The following is an 18,112-nucleotide window of genomic DNA, read 5'->3' on the forward strand; positions in this document are numbered from 1 at the left end:
TTCTGACCATAGGCTGAACTTACTTTTTGATGACTTTTTTCTTTGCTATTAGTTCTTTAAGATTTAGTAATGTGTAAAATTGCCACAAATGATTGATCACTGTTTTCCTGGAATAACTTGGGTTTAGAAACCCTAGCAAATTGTCAAATGGTTTAGTCACAATTTATTAGAATAAATTGGAATACACAGAGGGATTAGTTTATGGACTAATTTCACTTCATTAAAGAAGAGATTTTATTTTTATCAGAATAAACTTTATGTTGCTAAATTTATAGAGCTAAATATGAAACTTCATAGATAATATAAAATGATCGTTGGACCCTGCTTAGAGTAGATTTAAGCTCCTGAATCTTAAAAGCATTACTTGATGCTGGTATTATAAACTGTCTTTGGTGGAACTGACTGCATGTTTTACTGAAATTGTAGGCTTGGTAAGGAACAGTGCTTACCTACGTTCAGTCAGCTCTCTTGATATCTTTTAGCCAGCTTTCAAGCTTTTCATCTGGAGAATTACAGGACAGCCATCCAAACTTAATTGAATGCTTTTGCAAAATCATTCGTTGGATTCAGCCTTGAGGCTCAAAGGTAGATAGACTAACATTTTGGATTGTATTTTTAGATTCAGAATAATTTTATTTATTCTAATGTTAGAATTCTCCTTTAATAACATCTGGAAAATGTGAGCAAATAAATAATAGAAAGTTTGTTACTGTGATTTTCAAACACAAGTGGGTAATAATGATTTTTATTAGATGTAACATAAGACTTCAAAGCTTTGGTAAGCTTAGAGAAACATATAAAACAGTCATTGATTAGTGAGTTGGCCATTTTCCTTAGTGCATAAGTAATTTGTGCACTGCTGTGAAGTCCTGTCATCAGAATTATTTTTAATAAAAGATAAATAGGCTTTTTTGTTTTGTCTTTTAGCAAGTAATAATACCACAATTTGTATTTTTACTTGTAATTTTAATATTGGATATCTATTCCTTTTTACTTTGGTCAGTGTTGTTTTTATAGTTGATATTGATAAAGTTGAGCTGCCTTGGATTTCTTGCTTTGTAATTTTCAGTGTTTTGGGCACAGGTGGTCTTGGTTAGTCACTGCCTTCAATTTAATGACTTTTGAGATTGACTCAAACATTAGCTTGGCACATTTAGTTTTCCACTCAGAATATTGTTTTACCACTTGAAAAGTCATGAAGTTTGTTGAGAATGTGTTGTTTCTTAAGGATTTCTTGAAGCAATTTGAAAATCCCCTTTGAATGCTTTTCTTTCAAGGTTACTTCCTAGTAGTTTCTTACACTGTAAGGAGGAAGGACCCCCCTCCCCCATGTAGATAATCTAGGAAAAGGATAGTTTTGTTTGTTTGTTTGTTTTTTTGTTGTGTTTTTGCTGGTGGGAAATATTGGACAGGGAATTTGAAGTTTTGAATTACCTTGAAAGCATATTTTTGGTTATCTAAACTAGGCAAATGATTTCATTCTTAAAATTATTATATTGGAAAATGTAGATAATCAACTGTCATTTACAAATATTTATGTTGGCATACTTTTATATGTCTGCTTTCATACTGTAAGCTTCTGACCCTAATTTTTTCAGGTAAATGAGAAGTCATAAAGTTTTTAAAACAGAAGAATAATCACCATTGTAAATCGCAGGTTTTTTTGGATTTCATGGTTTATAGTCTGTAAAACCGACAATGCAATTTTTACAGAAGTATTTGTAGGTAGGGGTGTAGGTGTGAGGAATTTGCTACAACACATTGAATGCAAATCTATCATAGAGAATCTTATTAATTTTTCTGGATGTGACTAGTCACTGTCTCACATACTACATGTTTTTGTTTTGTCTCTTGGTCTTCCTTTTCCACTAGAATGTAAGCTTCATGAGGATAGGGATTCTTCTTCATTGCTATCTAACTCTGGCATCTAGAGTAGTCCCTAGCATGTAATGGATATTGGGATTCTTTTTGAAAGATAGAATGGGCAAAAAAATGCAGTACCATTTCAGCCAGTTTTTCTCGGCCATTTTCTTTCCATTTCTGAATGTTTGTCACTTTTAAATTTTGTACTTTTAAATGTTGTATATATTGATAGTACTATTTTTTTTTAAAGATTTTATTTATTGAGAGAGTGCATGTGTGCACACAAGAAGGGGTGGGGAGGCAGAGGGAGAGAGAAACACATGTCCCGCTGAGTGCGGAGCCTGATGTCGGGACCCTATCCCAGGACCCGAGATAATGGCCTGAATGAAGTCAGACGCTTAACCAACTGAGCCACCCAGGTGCCATGATAAGTGCTATTTCTTATAATAATCAGACACTTATAATGTGTCTGATTTGTTCCTATGGGTGAAAAATCTCTGCTTTTGAAACTCTTTAGGGATTTTAGTAGTTAAATCCAGAATTAATTTCTTCAATTATGTTTTTCCTTAGGCTTCTGTATAATTTAAAGTCCTCAAGGAGTATAGTTTCTTCAAGAGCACACATGTATTTAATAAATGCTCAGTTTCTTCCACCTGAGTTTTACTAGTTTCAAAGTTATTTTACCCTTTGTATACATATAAGTGGTTCTACATAGACTGGAATTTTTTTTTTTAATTGTGATTTGGATTATCTGTGACTTTCTTTCTTCTTTTGTTATGCCATTTAACTAATTCTGCATTATTCTTTTTCCTCCTGTTTCCGAGCTTTTACAAAAAGAAGTCTGTACGCAAATCCTTTTTTTTTTTTTTTTAATCCTAAAGATTGATGACTTTTCATTCATTTCGGTGCTACAAGGCAGTTTCTTTCCTTACATTCACATCCCTTTATATATTATTTATCCTTACTCTGAAGGAACTAGCTTTTTCTTCTTGTTTGTCTTCAGGCAACATTTTATCCACAAGTGGAATTTTTGAAAGTTTAAAAAAATGTTTCTTTTAATAGATACATAATTCAGTGATGTTAATTTTGTTAGAAAAGCAGAAAGATTTACAAATGGAAAAGAAAATGCTAGAATGAGCTACTTTACTTTCTAATCTTTTCTCAAGAACAGAAATAATTTTTCATATCTTTGTCAGGTATTTCCCATAAGTGAGGCTATGCTAGGAACATAGGATGGTGCATGTAGTGAGACATGTTTTCTTGCTAAGATTTGTTCAGAGTTTGTCTCCCACTTTGTTGAAGAGAACAGTAGAAGGATATGTTAGGGTAATGGCCTAATTGTTTTTGTATTCTAAGTTCTACAGTATAAAAAAAGATACGGAAATACTGTAAAAAGTGTATGATTTAAAATGACACTATTTTTTTTTTTTTAAATGACACTATTTTAAAGCTAAACACAAATAGCTGTCTAGGCACTTAAGTTTGACTCTCAAGTAGTTATTTAGTGGGGAATTAGTAGATTATAATTAATGTAGTTTATGAAGTTCTGCCAATTAGCGTTACTTCTACTTAGTAATCCAAATTCAGAAAAATTAGAATTCCTACTTTTTGGTAGGTATCATAGTGGTTATGAACATGGATTTGAGTTTAATCCGATTTCTCTATTAATTTGTGTGTTGGGATGCACATTACTTCTTTGAGACTCAGTTTCCTACTTTAAAAGTAGAATATCAGTTTCCTTACAGGATGTATTAAATTTATTAGCACAGTGTCCAGGTACATGTTAAAGTTACATTATTATATCATTATGTATTTTAAACAACTTTATAACTTTTGTGAATTAATAGTATGTTTTATTAATAATTTATTTCTTCTTCTGGGACGCCTGGCTGGCCCAGTTGGAGCATGCAACTCTTGATCTAGCAGTTGTGAGTTCAAGTTCCACGTTGAATATAGAGATTAAAGTATTTAAATATCATAATAATAATTTATTTCTGCTTCTATCTGGATTGCTTGGTTTTAATTGTATATTAGTATATATTTTCAGTATATATATTGCTTTCACCTCTCCTGAGCCTTTTCGATATGGCTTTTTGTCTAATTTCTATAACAGCTAAGAAACATTATTGGTGCTGTCCATCTCATTCTTGTTTTGGGCCATGCAGACACAGCTTCTAGGTCAAAACTCAGAAAGGAAAAAGCCATGATCAAAAGGCTCAAATAGGCCTTGTTTTATAAAAATATGACTTAATTAAGCTTATTTTTCTTATTTTTCTTAAAAGATTTTATTTATTTATTTATGATAGAGGCAGAGGGAGAGGTAGGCTCCCTTTGGGGAGCCCGATGCAGGACTCGATTCTGGTACACCAGCATCACTCCCTGAGCCACCCAGGTGCCCCTTATTTTTCTTATATTTAAATGCTATGCTTGACCACTTGTCCTCAGTTTAAAGGAGTTCTATAGAGGATAATAAAATTTTATGTAACAGTGTTTCTATTCCTCTTGGAATAGAAGTAAATTCAATTAGCAATACATGAATACTCTATCTTAAAATAATTCTATTCTTACCAATCAGAATCTTTGCAATAAAAATGATAGTCCCTTAAGCTACCCTTTCTGTCCAGTCGTGATCACCAGGCAACAATTTTGAGCTCTTTAAGTGTTTCTTCTGGTATCTATTTCCAAATAATATACTTCTATTGCTCTTTCTCAACTTTCAGATGTCACTGAATCATTTCTTGTCCTGGTGAGTGAGGATATAATCCATTTAAATCTTCTTCCCATGCCTTCTCCCCTATTTCTAAGATTAAATTGTCAATTTTGACGGAGAAGATTAGGTGTATATATAGTTAGGTAACTATTATTTATTCTTGACTCAAGTAATGAATTATTTTTTTATTTTTTAAAGATTTTATATATTCATGAGGGACCGAGAGAGAGAGAGAGAGAGAGAGAGACATAGGCAGATGGAGAAGCAGACTCCCTGTGGGGAGCCTGATGAGGGACTCGATCCCAGGATCCCAGGATCAAGACCTGAGCTGAAGGCAGATAGTAAACCACTGAGTCACCCAGGTGCCTCAAGTAATGAATTATAACAACATTTTCTATCTAGGATGACTATTTTTCTTAAAGTCAATAATTGGCTTTGTTCAATTTATTTTTTATGAATCAGTAGTTCTTCCTATATGTGCCAACAAAATATCTCAGTACTATTTTCTACAAAGACAAATTCATTAGATGATGAATGAATTTCCATTTTTTAAACTTAGAAATTTCTTAGTTTCTCCTATGTTCAATCCCTAATAATCTAGTTTTCATATTTTGATATATTCCTTTACTTAGTAGCTTCTTGAGAAAAGGTGCATTGGATGTACTTTTTTTTCAACATCTTATGTAGTTAAGCGTATTTTTTATTTAAAACCATTTATTCTAATGATAGTGTGGTTGGCTATAGAATTCTACATTGGAAGTCATTTACCTTATCATTTTAAAGGCAATTAGTGTTTTAAATTTCAATGTTGCTGTTGAGAAGTTTAGTGCTAATCTGATTTCTGTTTATTTCTGTAATCTTATATCCTCCGTATTATGAAATTTTACTTTGATGTGCTTTGTTGACCTTTAATTTATTACACCAGACAGTTGGTGAATCTTTTCAGTTTGGCACTGCATGTCTTTCAGTTATGGAAATTTTTGGACATTATTTCTTGATTACTTCCCTTTGGCCTCCCATCTCCTTCATTCTCTTTATTCCTTATTTCTACAGTGTCTCCCTGAATTGATCTACTAATTTCCCATTCTTCCTGTTTTGTCTTTTTTTACTTTATTTCTTGTGGAGTTTTTCCAATATTGTCTTTCTAAACTATTGAATTTGCAGAGTGCCTGGGTGGCTCAGAGAGGGGTATGCTATTTTTGGCCTCGGGGTTGTGAGTTTGAGCCCCATGTTGGGCGTGGAGAATACTTAAGCAAATCAAAATAAACTTTAAAAAAATGTTTAAGTTCCTATTGAATTTTTACTTCTATCATATTTTTAATTTCTTATTCTCTGAATATTTTTCTCCCAGCATCTTGTTCTTGTCCTATGGATATAATATCTTTTCTGTTTGAGGTAATATCTTTTCTAAATTTTGTGGCTTTTTCTTTGGTTCTCTTTATTATCTTTATCTTCCTGACTTCCTTTTTCTTTTGTTTTGATTTTTGTTTTTCAGGATAGAGACCTGCTTTTAGTTAATCAAGTTAGTTGTCTCTTAAATGTTGTCTGCCCATTCGTGTAGAGTGGTGAGGCACTAAAATATTGGTAGGAAGCATTGTGTACATGGGTTGGGTTTATTGGCTGGCCCCACAGTGTGCTATGGTTTCTCAATCTTGCCTGAGATATTTTGGGCCTGAAAATTCTTTGTTATGGGGGCCATCTGTAGATTGTAGGATGTTTAGACCTATCCCTGACCTCTCCCCACTAGCTGCCAATTGTACTCTTCCTTCCCCAATCATGAAAAAATAATCTCCCAGCATTATCAAATGTCCCCTTGGAGACGATTGGGCTATTTCATGGCCACTCTGTAATGCTGGTATTTGTAGGACTCTTTTCTCTTGCCAGTCTCCAGAGAGGAAACTTGGAATCTCCACCTTTTGAGGTTTTAAGCCTGGCTACTGGATTTCTGGGAGCCTAGTGGAATGTAGGGGCTAAAGATTTTCACTTAACTTTGTTCATCATGGCTCCTTATCTCTGCTTTACTTCTATATCTTGTCTGCCAGTCTAGAGCCTCCCTGTTCAGTTTGTCCAGAGAATAAACCTTCCTATTTTGAGACAGTGTAGGGAGAGATAGTGGCTAAACTCTCTGCCATGGGGAAGAAGGGTTCTAGGGTAAGGTCCAGCTCTTTCTTTTACAGGCTTTCAACTACTATTTCTGTTTAGAGCTCTTTGTAACTATCTTTGTCTTCTAAGTTACCTGGTACTTCCAATTCCTGTATTTTGTATGTATGTTCTAAAGGGAGAATTTGATGGTTTGTTGGAATCCACGTTTGCAGGCATGTAGACTTCAGCTGCCTTTGATCTAATAGTCGGCTTCTATCCCTCCACTTGTTTGCCACTTTCCCAAAACTGATCGATTTGTCCAGTATACTGTTCTGTTCTTTCCTGTTCTTTCTTGTGAGTTTATAGTCTTATTATTTTACTGACCTTGTACTAGGTATTACAGCAGCAATAATGAACATGTGTTCAGTCCAGAAGTAATATTAAATGGTGTAATTCCAAAAACTTTTAGGTTTTTACATGTTTTCTTCCTTTTTTGTAGGAGAAATTCAAATGAAGACTAAAGGAATAAAGCCAGGAGAGATGCTTTTTTTTTTTTTTTTTTTTTTTTGAGGTTTTAGGCAAGCCTCATTCTATCTCTAATTATGGGATATATGTTTTTAAGGTTTTATAATTTGCTTTTCCTTAGTATATGATTCGAATGATTGCAGAAGTAGAGCTTAGGAGACAGTATGTATGAATGAGACTATCAGAGAAACTGAAATCAGTATTGATTACTGTTAGTAGTAAGAGGACTTTATAGCTTTTTAACATTTTGAACTTTAATAATTATGTTTGAGTTTAAGAAAATGATAGTTCTGGTACCTGTTTTTTATTTTTAGAGGCAAAAGAATTCTGGTTTTTAAATCCAAATATCTAGAGTAGTTCTGTCAACTTTACTAGCCATTTGTGGCTATTTAAACTTAATTATTATAAAATATATTAAAAATTCAGTTCCTCAGTTGTTCAAGCCTGTTTTCAAGTCCTTGGTAGCTACATGTGTCAGTGATTTTTTTAGAACCTTCCCAGATTCTAACAGGTTATATGTCATTGATAATTACACATGTATTATTTAGTACCTGAGAGTCTCAAGAGAGCTAACCAAAAAGTTGAAGTAGTTCAGCTATCATAATTGTCATGTTCCTACTTGTTCTACTTTAAAATTTCAAGTTGTGGTAAGACCATTCCTTCTATCTGTTTAAATCGTGGTAATTGTGTCTTTGTTTTACTTCTCTGGCTTTATTTTTTAATTATTTCTTTTCCCTCCAGACAGTGCAGTGCTTGCTAGACAGTGGTGCTGATATTAACAGGCCAAATGTATCTGGAGCCACTCCATTGTACTTTGCTTGCAGGTATGATATTTTCTATTTTTAGATGCTCTCATTAAAGAATGTGTGTATTTATTACATTGCCAAACACAAACATTTCTGTATATTTTCTAAAGTTCTCTTGTTTTCCCACAAATACTGTACTCAACTGCACAAGGAAAAATATTTTCTATTATATTGCCAGTGTTTTTATATGTTAATAGGTGGGAGCTTTTGATTTACTTGATTATTTAAATTTTAGACTAATTACTTAATAATTAATGAAAAAAGGTGTCTGTATAATCCTTTAATTTCATAGTTTTCTTTGTTAAGTACTATGTCAGTTTCAGAGGGATAAGCTATTAAAATATGTCTTAGACCAGAGCCGTGTCTTTGCTTTCTTTGGATTTGTAACTTTAAAAAAAAATTTTTGCATTTGTCTGGTTAGATATTAACTTATAGATTAAGTTATTTTTGTAGTTCTGTCTTGGTTCATTTTCTTGAAGCATACATTTTGTTCATTGGTTCATTCGTGTAATAAGCAAACATTTAGTTAGCTACTCAGTGTGTGCCATATATTATGGCATTAGTGATACAGTAATCAATAAAACCTGAGTCCATATGGAGCTAACAACATAATAATTATACATGTACTCCACCACATACATACCCATACATATGTGTGTGTGTATGTATATATATGTGTGTTCTATAAATGTAGTTTGCAATTAGAAGCAGTTTACAATATACCAGTGTTTCTTGTCTTTGGTTTAGATGATATGAATTGCAGTATTTATTTAGTCTCTTAAATGCAGATATAAAGTTCTCCAGAAAGCTCCTCTTTTTTTTTTAAATCCCTTTTTCTGTTATATGTCATTTTCCTGGAGGTTTGTTTTAGACTAAAAGATCTGCTTTTGTTCTTGTTTAGCTTCTCTTTAGGGTCTCTGATGTTACTTTGATTACACTGCTTCAAATCATCATTGAACAAATTTAGAATACAAGGACTTTTGGATCTCTAGACTTCTATCTGAATCCAGCCATTTTCTTACATTATATTTATGTTTTGGTTGCTTGGTTAGAAAACCCATTCTTTCCATAGTGTCCTGAATATATGAATAATGTCATTGTTTGATTCCCTGAAATCATATCCTATCTTGAGGGATTATCTCTAGATCAGTCCTTTCTTTGAAGCTTCACATTTGAATGGCTACCTTCCTGATTTACATCATCACTCGCAAGTTTTATAGAATCTCAGATGTCAACACGTCCAAAACAGAGTTTCTGATTTCCCTTTTCAAACCTTTTGTCTACCTTTTCTCATCTCAGTTATTGGAACCTTTATCTTTTCAGTTGTTTAAATAGAAACTAGATCGTTATTTTTTTTCTGTTTCTCTGTCTCCCTCTGACCCTGAACTTGGAATTTAGTAAATTCTGCCTCCAGAATATATTCTGAAACTCTTCTCTCCAACTCACTGAAATGATCATAGTCAACGTTGATACCTCTCGTCTAGAATACTGTGTCATCTCGTAACTGGTCTTCTTGGTTGCTCTCGTTTCCCTTCCATCTGTCCCTTCTTTAGCAGCCAAAGCAATCTTTTAAAGAAATGAATCTATTTTGGGCACTTGGGTAGCTCAGTTGGTCAAGTGTCCGGCTCTTGATTTCAGCTCATGTCATGGTCTCATGATTGTGGGATTTAGCCCCAAGTTGGGCTCTGGGCTTTGCACATGGCATGGAGTCTGTACGGGATTTTCTCTCTCTCTCTTTGCCCTCTCTCTTTCAAAATAAATAAAATCTTGAAAAAACCCAGCTTTTGTCATTTTGTGTTTAAACCCTTTATTTACAAATTTTGGTGCCTCTGTTGCATTTCAGATAAAATACACATTCTGATTTTGCCTGTGAGACCTGTGTGGTCTGACTCTGTCTTAGCTAACTGTGCTTCTGTCACAGTGGTTCTCTCGGGGTTCACTAAATGCAAGGTACTCTTTCCAGTAGGCTTTTCTGCATACTGTTTGTTTTCCCCAAAATGATGTTACTTTGGCTTTTTATGTGGCTGACTCTTTCTTTATATCACTGCTTAATTGTTACTTTTTCGGAAGGCAGTTCCTGGCCAGTGTGAGTATGGCCTCTCCCCAAATTTTATTTCACAGCATCACAGTTGTTTCTTTTTCCCTTTCTTTTTTTTTTAAGTAGGCTACACACCCAACTTGGGGCCCAGCAGAGGGCTTGAACTCATGACCCTGGAATCAACACCTCAGCTTATTAAGATCAAGAGTCAGACGTTTAACTGACTGAGACACCCAGGCGTCCCACAGTCATTTCTTTTATAGCACTTTGTATTTTGTAATGGTTTACTTATTCATTTATTGTATGTCTCTCTTACTAGACTGAAAGTTCAAAAAAGGGAAGAATCTTACCACTTTATATTCAATGTGTAGTACAGTGCTTTGCATTTAGATACTTAGTAAATGTTTTTGAATGAATGAATTGCTATAGTTACATGTTTGAAAAATATCTTCTATAAAATGATAGCATGTGTGATAGTTAAATATTGGTATATTAGTGTTCAGAATGCGGCTATTCTAGTTTGAGCATAGAGGTATGGCAAAAAAAAGGTTTTTAGAAGTACTATCTGTTAGTATTATATTGCCACCATTAACCTTTATTTAAAAAAAAAAATTAAGATTTTATCTTTAAACTCTACACCCAACGTGCGGCTCGAATTCACAACCCCAATATCAGGATTCGCATACCCCACTGACTTAGCCAGCTCAGGCACCCCTCCCAGTATTAACTTATTCTAGCAAATATTAGGCTTCTTTGAACAGAGATAGTTAAGCTTTAAGTTAAAATTGAAATAAGAAAAGAAATGAATCATTATAGCAGGATGATAGATATGGAACATAGTTCGTTTGTATGTAGACTTTTTTTTTCTTAAAATTTTATTTCAATTCTGGTTAGGTAACATACAGTGCAATATTGATTTCAGGAGTAGAATTCAGTGATCCATCACAACAACTAGTATTCATCACAAGTGTTCTGAATGCCCATCACCCATTTACCCCATTCTCCACCCACTTCCCTCCATCAACCCTCAGTTCTTTATTTTTAAGTCTCTTGACATTTGTTTTCCTCTCTCTCTTTCCCCTTCCCGCATATGTTCATCTGTATTCTTAAATTCTACATATGAGTGAAATCATATGATATTTGTTGTAGGCAGACTTTTAATTGTATTTGCGATATCTAGATATAGATATACATTAAATGTATAAATTATTCCCGTTGTATCATCTATGATAAATGAAAAGGGGAAAGGAATGTGGGAAACAGAACAAGTTGACCCTATAGACAAAGTATAGAAGGCTAAAAGGCTGGGGTATTTGGGTGGCTCAGTGGTTGAGCATCTGCGTTCAGCTCAGTGCATGATGCCAGGGTCTTGGGATCGAGTCCCACATTGGACTCCCTGCATGGAGCCTGCTTCTCCCTCTGCCTGTGTCTCTGCCCCTCTCTCTCTCTGCCTCTCATGAATAAATAAATAAATAAATAATTTTAAAAAAGAGGTCTAAAAAGCTAAACATAATGTAAGTTTTTATTGGTTGAGAGGTATTATGAGATATACTATCATATGCTTTTTTAAAATTTTGAATTACATTTGAAAGGTGTTGAGCTATATAGGAGAAAGAGCCTTGGAAGCAGGGTTCAAATCTCAGCCCCAAAGCTGTGCAACTTTAGTCAAATTCCTAGACCTCTGAAGCCTTTGTTTCTGAAATGGAAATGCTGCTATCTGGCTTGTGAGACTATAGTAAGGATCAAAGGAGATAGCTTATAGAAAGCATATGGCAGAGTATTTTGCACTTAATAAGTGCTCGCTAACCTGCGGTATATGTCTCCACTCCTCAGTATGCACAAAGTACGGTTGTCCTCATTTAGTTTTATTGCTATACAAGATTTTCATACTGAGAAATAGGATTCTTCTCCTACCATACAGACTTTTTTTACTTTGTGTTGCTTACTTTCTAATTCTGAGCCATATTTAATTATGTAGTGAGTGAGTCATTTTCAAACTGATTTTGACCTAAAATTATGACAGGAACTATTTTCCAGCCACTTTTTTCCTCTAAGTATTTTGCACAAGACATAATTCATTAGCTTTCTTTTCATGCACACAATTATTTCCCCATCACCTTCCCATATTTAGGCACCTTTGTTTATAGGGCTTTTTTTGGAAGAGGGTCATAGGGAGAGGGAGAGAGAGAATCTTAAGCAGGCTCCAAGCCCAGCATGGAACCTGTCACGGGGCTTAATTTCACGACCCTGAGGTCGTGATCTGAACCAATATCAGGAATCAGACACTTAACCAACTGAGCCACCCAGGTGCCCCTTATTTTATTATTTTTTAAGGTTTAATTAATTTATTTGACAGCATAAGTAGGGGGATCAGCAGGCAGACAGAGAGGGAGAAGCAGGCGCCTCACTAAGCAAAGAGCCCAACAATGTGGAGCCAGATCCCAGGACCATGACCTGAGCCGAAGGCAGATGCTTAACAAATTGAGCCACTCAGGCACCCCTATTTATTTATTTGCAAGAGAGAGAGAGAAAGAGAGAGAGAGAGCAAGAGAGTGTGAGGGGAGGGGCAGAGGGGGAGACAGGGAGAGAGTCTTAAGCAGACTCTTCACTCAGTGCTGAGCCCAATGCAGGGCTTAATCTCATGACACTGAAAGCATGACCTGAGCCAAACCAAGAGTTGGTTGCCTTCACTGTGCCATCCAGGTTTCCTAGGACTTTTATATAGTATTTACAAATGCCTCAAGTCCTTAAATTGCTAGATTGGTTTTATTTTCAGTTATATGCTTCCCATTCCCTTAACTGAGTTCCTTAAATAAAGGTTTGGGTGTATAATGATTTTTAAGTGTTTTCTATATCTGGGATAACTTTTTTCCTATTAGGAAAATCAAGGTTTAGCTGGGGTTATATAGATACAGTAAATTAGTGAGATGTTTATGTAATTATGGATGTCTGCAATAGAGAGAAAAAGGTGTGATTCTGAACATGGATTTGTAGCTACTGCCAAATACCTCCTTTCAATTAGTGGAATTCACAAGCAAAGCCCAAAGACTCAAAGTTGTAAACTTTAGAATAGGAAAAAGACAATTAGAAAATATCTCTTTATGAGTAGTTCTAAAAAATCCTGCAATATTTGTACCATATGCACTTTAGCCAAGTTTTCAGATCATATTGCTTGAAAGAGCCTAAGATTAGGAGGCTGAAAGTGCTTGAAAATCACTTCTAAGTAGAAGTACTACAGCTTTCTTATTAAATCTTTGCCAATTTCTTAGTTTCCAGAAAATGCACTGGCATTTCATTGAAGGGACTATAATCTCAATCAATATAAAAAAAAAAAATAAAGAATTTAATCTTTTAATATAATTCCTACATTCCTCTCCCTACATATTCCATTGTCATATCAATGAGACTTCTGATAACATGTATATCTACTTCTTGAAAAAAATATATATATATAAAAAAAAAAGTTAATGGGATGCCTGGGTGGCTCAGTGGTTGAGCGCCTGCCTTTGACCCAGGGTGTGATCCTGGAGTCTCAGGATCAAATCCCACATCAGGCTCCTTGCTGGGAGCCTGCTCTCCCTCTGTCTGTGTCTCTGCCTCTCTCTCTGTGTCTCTCATGAATAAATAAATAAAATCTTTAAAAAAAAGATAGTTAAACTGTAAAGAATATTCTCTGAGCAAATTTTTACAGTTATTTGAACTGAAAAATCTTTTTTATGCAATATTCTTGAGAAGTTTGTCACAGATTACTCTTAATGTCGTGCAATATTATAAGTGGAGCACTTGAGGCCTAAGTCGGTTTGTGCAGATTTTATATTTTATGCATTATTTAGCACCTGTTTCTTGATTTTAATTTATTTTTGAAATGAAACGTTACTTGATCACAGATGAGATTTTAATGTAGTTTTAGAGATTACTCCAGTTTTCTAAAAATGTCAAAATGGAATTCTTTTTCCTTCATGCTAATTATCCTTTTGGCTATATATGATAAATAAAATTATTTGGAGACATTTTAAAAACCAGATATATTCAACAATGTCCCATTTGTACATGGTGATCTTGTCTGTCCATTGTGTGTGATCCCCATTGTATTTTTCTCGGAGCATATATCCCCTTGCAACTTACACCATACTCTCTTGAGTACTAAATACTAAATTGTTTATGCTTTGAGAGCAAACTCTATGTTTATCCATCTTTTGGAATGATATGATACAGATGAAAATTTTGGATCAGATCGACTTAGATTCAAATTCTACTCTGTCATGTAACTGTTGATCTTGAGTAACTCCGTGGTTTTCTCAAAGTCATAGTTTTTGCTACTGAAAATGAAATGAATACTTATTATTATATTTTTAAAAAATTTTTATTTTTGTCATGAGAGACAGAGAGTCAGGGACATAGGGGGAGAAGCAGACTCCCCTGCAGGGAGCCTGATGTGGGACTTGATTCTGGGACCCCAGGATCATGACCTGAGCTGAAAGCAGATGCTCAACCACTGAGCCACCCAGACTCCCACGAATACTTATTTTATAAGAGGGGCAGAGTTAAATCAGACTTTGTACAAAGAACTGAGCATTATGCTTGTCATTTAGTAGATCCTAAATAAATTATGAATCAGGTCTTTTTTTTTCTTGCTTTCTGTGTATGTTACTTTATTTAATACTTATTTGTCAAATGAATGGTACCTGAAGTTAAAAACTATAATATAATTCAACAAATGTATTGAATACATGTTATAAGCCAACTACTGTGCTTAGTGCTATGGAATAAATACATGGTGAAGAAGTTTACAGTTTAATTGGAATGATTAGACACATGGATGTTAAATAATTATAGAAGAAATGTCGTGAAAGTTGAACAGATTCGCTTTGCAAATTTTTTCCAGAACCAAGGGTAGTAGCAAAGTTATCACTGTCTCTAAATAAATTAAGGTTAAGTTAGTTTCTTTTCACTTAGCTTTCATTTCTAGGTATTACAAAGAAAAGAACAGTTTCAATTGTAAGCTATTTGCTATTAGCTGTGATAGGTAATGTGTTGACCAGCACTCCTAGCTTAATGACAAATGACGTCTAATGAAGACTTTTCTTGATGTACAATAGTGAAACTAACTACTGTTGCTTTTGGAGAGATTGCTGATTTCCTTGGTTTCTTGGTTTTCTCTAGTAAATTAGATTTTGTACTTGACTCAGTTTTGACCTCTTGATACTTGTATTAAGCTAAATAATCAGCATGACAATAAAGTATTGTGAGAGTGATACATCTATAATATCTGCCATCAGATTCATAGTAGGATTTTATTAAATTAAAAATTTTTTAAATTAAAATTGTTTAATTGTTTAATGCTATTTGGTTATAAATTATACTTTATGCAGTGTCATTTTGTGGAAAAGAATGAGTAGGCTTTTTTTTTTTTTTTTTTTTACTTTCTGAGAAATCTGTCTTTCTTTTTGGGAAATGACGTACCTTTTTAGGTGTAATGGTATTGTAGGAAGAGTATTGGTATAGAAGAGCAGGGATTTGAATTCTGGTTTCACCTGTGCTTAAGTTAGTAGCTTTTATCAACTACAAAATAAAAATTTTTGATCACATACTCTTCCAAACCATATGACTTCCTTGGGCATTTGGTAAAATTAGCTTTAAACTATAGTGTCTTTGGATTGCAAATTTTTTTTTTTATTGCCTAGACTATCTTGGATCAGATTAGCTCACTGAATAATAAGACCCTAGAGTCTAGGGGTTACTGTCGTCCAAATTAGATTCCTCCTAGCTGAAAGAGTGATGGTTACTAATTTTACTACTTAAAAGAAAATGGGCATTTGGATAGGAGCATTGTTCGTTCTACCTCAGATTAAATAACTGTCAACAGAAGCCAAACTGTGTGGGTTGATAAAATGAAGGTGGAAAGCTGGATAATATTTTTGGGTATTAATCCCTACCCTCCTCTCATTCTCTTATTTTGATATTTGTATTCCTTCCTTCCTTCCTTCCTTCCTTCCTTCCTTCCTTCCTTCCTTCCTTCCTTCCTTCCTTCGTTTTGTATTTATTTATTCTGCCAAGTATTAAAGTGCCATAAAATGTACTTTTGTTTTGAATATTGAGGTTTTTTTTGACTAAAAATCTAGAGACTTGGATGGGTGTGGTAGGAAGGGTCAGGCTAAAGTTGAGGAAGAAATTATTGGAAGAAAAAATAGCACATAAGCCTGAATAGTAGCTGCCTATCCCAAGATATTATGATTTATTATATAGGTAATGTGTCCTAAGTTCAATTTTAAGATTTTTAATAGGTCAGTTTATCTACATAGTGAAGGTATGATTTAACATTGGGAAATGTTTTCCTAGATGTTGAGGATGTAATTCAGATCTCTTCTCAGTTTTTTTTGTTTTTTTTTTTTAAATTTTTTATTTATTTATGATAGTCACACAGAGAGAGAGAGAGAGGCAGAGACACAGGCAGAGGGAGAAGCAGGCTCCATGCACCGAGAGCCCGATGTGGGATTCGATCCTGGGTCTCCAGGATCGCGCCCTGGGCCAAAGGCAGGCGCTAACCCACTGCACCACCCAGGGATCCCCTCTTCTCAGTTTTTAAAAATTGTTAATCCTCTGTTGATTCATACTGACTGTCTATAATTCATAGAGAAAAACTTTAAATTAAAAAGATTATTTTTTTACATGGTTTTACTTCTGTACAGTCATGGTCAGAGAGACACAGCACAAATTCTTCTGTTACGAGGAGCTAAATATCTGTCAGATAAAAATGGAGTAACGCCTCTGGATTTATGTGTACAGGTATGTGTTATGCATATGTTAATGCATATTCTTAGCTCTTTACTTTATGATAGAAACTGACACTGGTAAAATCACTTTTTCCCCTCAAATGAGAGGATAGATGCAAAGATTTTTATTCTATAAAGAATATGATTTTTTATTTTTATTTTTTTTGTTTTTATTTTTTATTTTTTAGAAGATGATTTTTTAAAAAAGAATATGATCTTGAAAAAGGAACTGTGATATTATAAGAAATATATATTGGTCTTCATCCCAGTTCTTAACACAAGAGTCTCTCAGGCACTTGGACTCTCCAGAGTGAAAAGAATGTTTTTGTACACTAATGAGGTGGCTGGTGGCTTCTGGATAGGTGCTAGTTGTCAGGGAAGCCAACCATGTGACTACAGAGCAGTGTTGTATCCCACTCCCAGGGAGGTAAGGGGGACTGGAGATTGACTTTAGTTATCAGTGACCAATAATTTAATTAATCATGCCTATGTAATAGAAATTCCATAAAAATCCTATATACAGTGGGGTTCTTAGGGAGATTCCTGGTTGGTGAACACATCAGAGTTGTGGGATGGTGCCACACCCAGAGAGGATATGGAAGCTCTATGCCCCTTCCCAAATACTCTACTCTGTGTATCTCTTCCATTTCGCTGTTCCTGAGTTACATGCTTTATAGTAAATAAAGTGTCTCCCTGAATTCTGGAAGCTATTATCAAACAGCAAATAGCAGATCATCAAACCTGAGGAAGGATTAATGGGAACTCCTGACTTATAGCTGGTTAGTTAGAAGTATGGGTGGCCTGGTCTTGTGAATGGCTTCTGAAGGGGGGGCACTTTTATGAGACTGAGCTCCTAACCTGTGGAGTCTGTGTTAACTGTGCGTAGTTAGCATCAGAATTGAATTAAGTTGTATGACACTTAGTTGGTGTTTATAGACAGTTGGAGAATTGCTTGGTGTGGAAAACCTACACATTTAGTATCAGATTGGTGTGTAGAGGAAATAAATTCTCTATTAGGAACTTTTTAAAAAATTTAGATAATTTTAAATCTCTCTCTCTCTCTCTCTCTCTTTTTTAGGGTGGCTATGGAGAGACTTGTGAAGTATTAATTCAGTATCACCCTAGGCTTTTCCAGACAATTATTCAAATGACACAGAATGAAGATCTCCGAGAAAACATGGTAATGTAATTGTACTATAGCTTTTAAATGAACGAGCTTTGTTCATGCTTAGCATATATGGTATTTTAAAATGTACTTAGTAATTTTATTATTACAAATATTTTAATGATTCAAATTTATCTGCATTATAGGAAA

At 34.4% G+C, this 18,112-nt stretch overlaps 1 protein-coding gene across 5 annotated transcripts in view; it reads left to right on the forward strand.

The window, feature by feature from the left end:
* Nucleotides 1–18,112, forward strand: part of HACE1 (HECT domain and ankyrin repeat containing E3 ubiquitin protein ligase 1) — a 107,295-nt gene that overhangs the window by 29,218 nt on the left and 59,965 nt on the right. For all 5 annotated transcript variants that reach the window (XM_072831946.1, XM_072831949.1, XM_072831947.1 and 2 more), the window contains 3 exons: nucleotides 7,922–8,004; nucleotides 16,714–16,810; nucleotides 17,876–17,977. In XM_072831946.1, the coding sequence (XP_072688047.1) occupies nucleotides 7,922–8,004; nucleotides 16,714–16,810; nucleotides 17,876–17,977 (282 nt within the window). The remainder of the gene's footprint in view (nucleotides 1–7,921; nucleotides 8,005–16,713; nucleotides 16,811–17,875; nucleotides 17,978–18,112) is intronic.

The sequence above is a fragment of the Canis lupus genome, chromosome 7, assembly GCF_048164855.1.
Source record: "Canis lupus baileyi chromosome 7, mCanLup2.hap1, whole genome shotgun sequence".
Taxonomy (NCBI): Eukaryota; Metazoa; Chordata; class Mammalia; order Carnivora; family Canidae; genus Canis; species Canis lupus.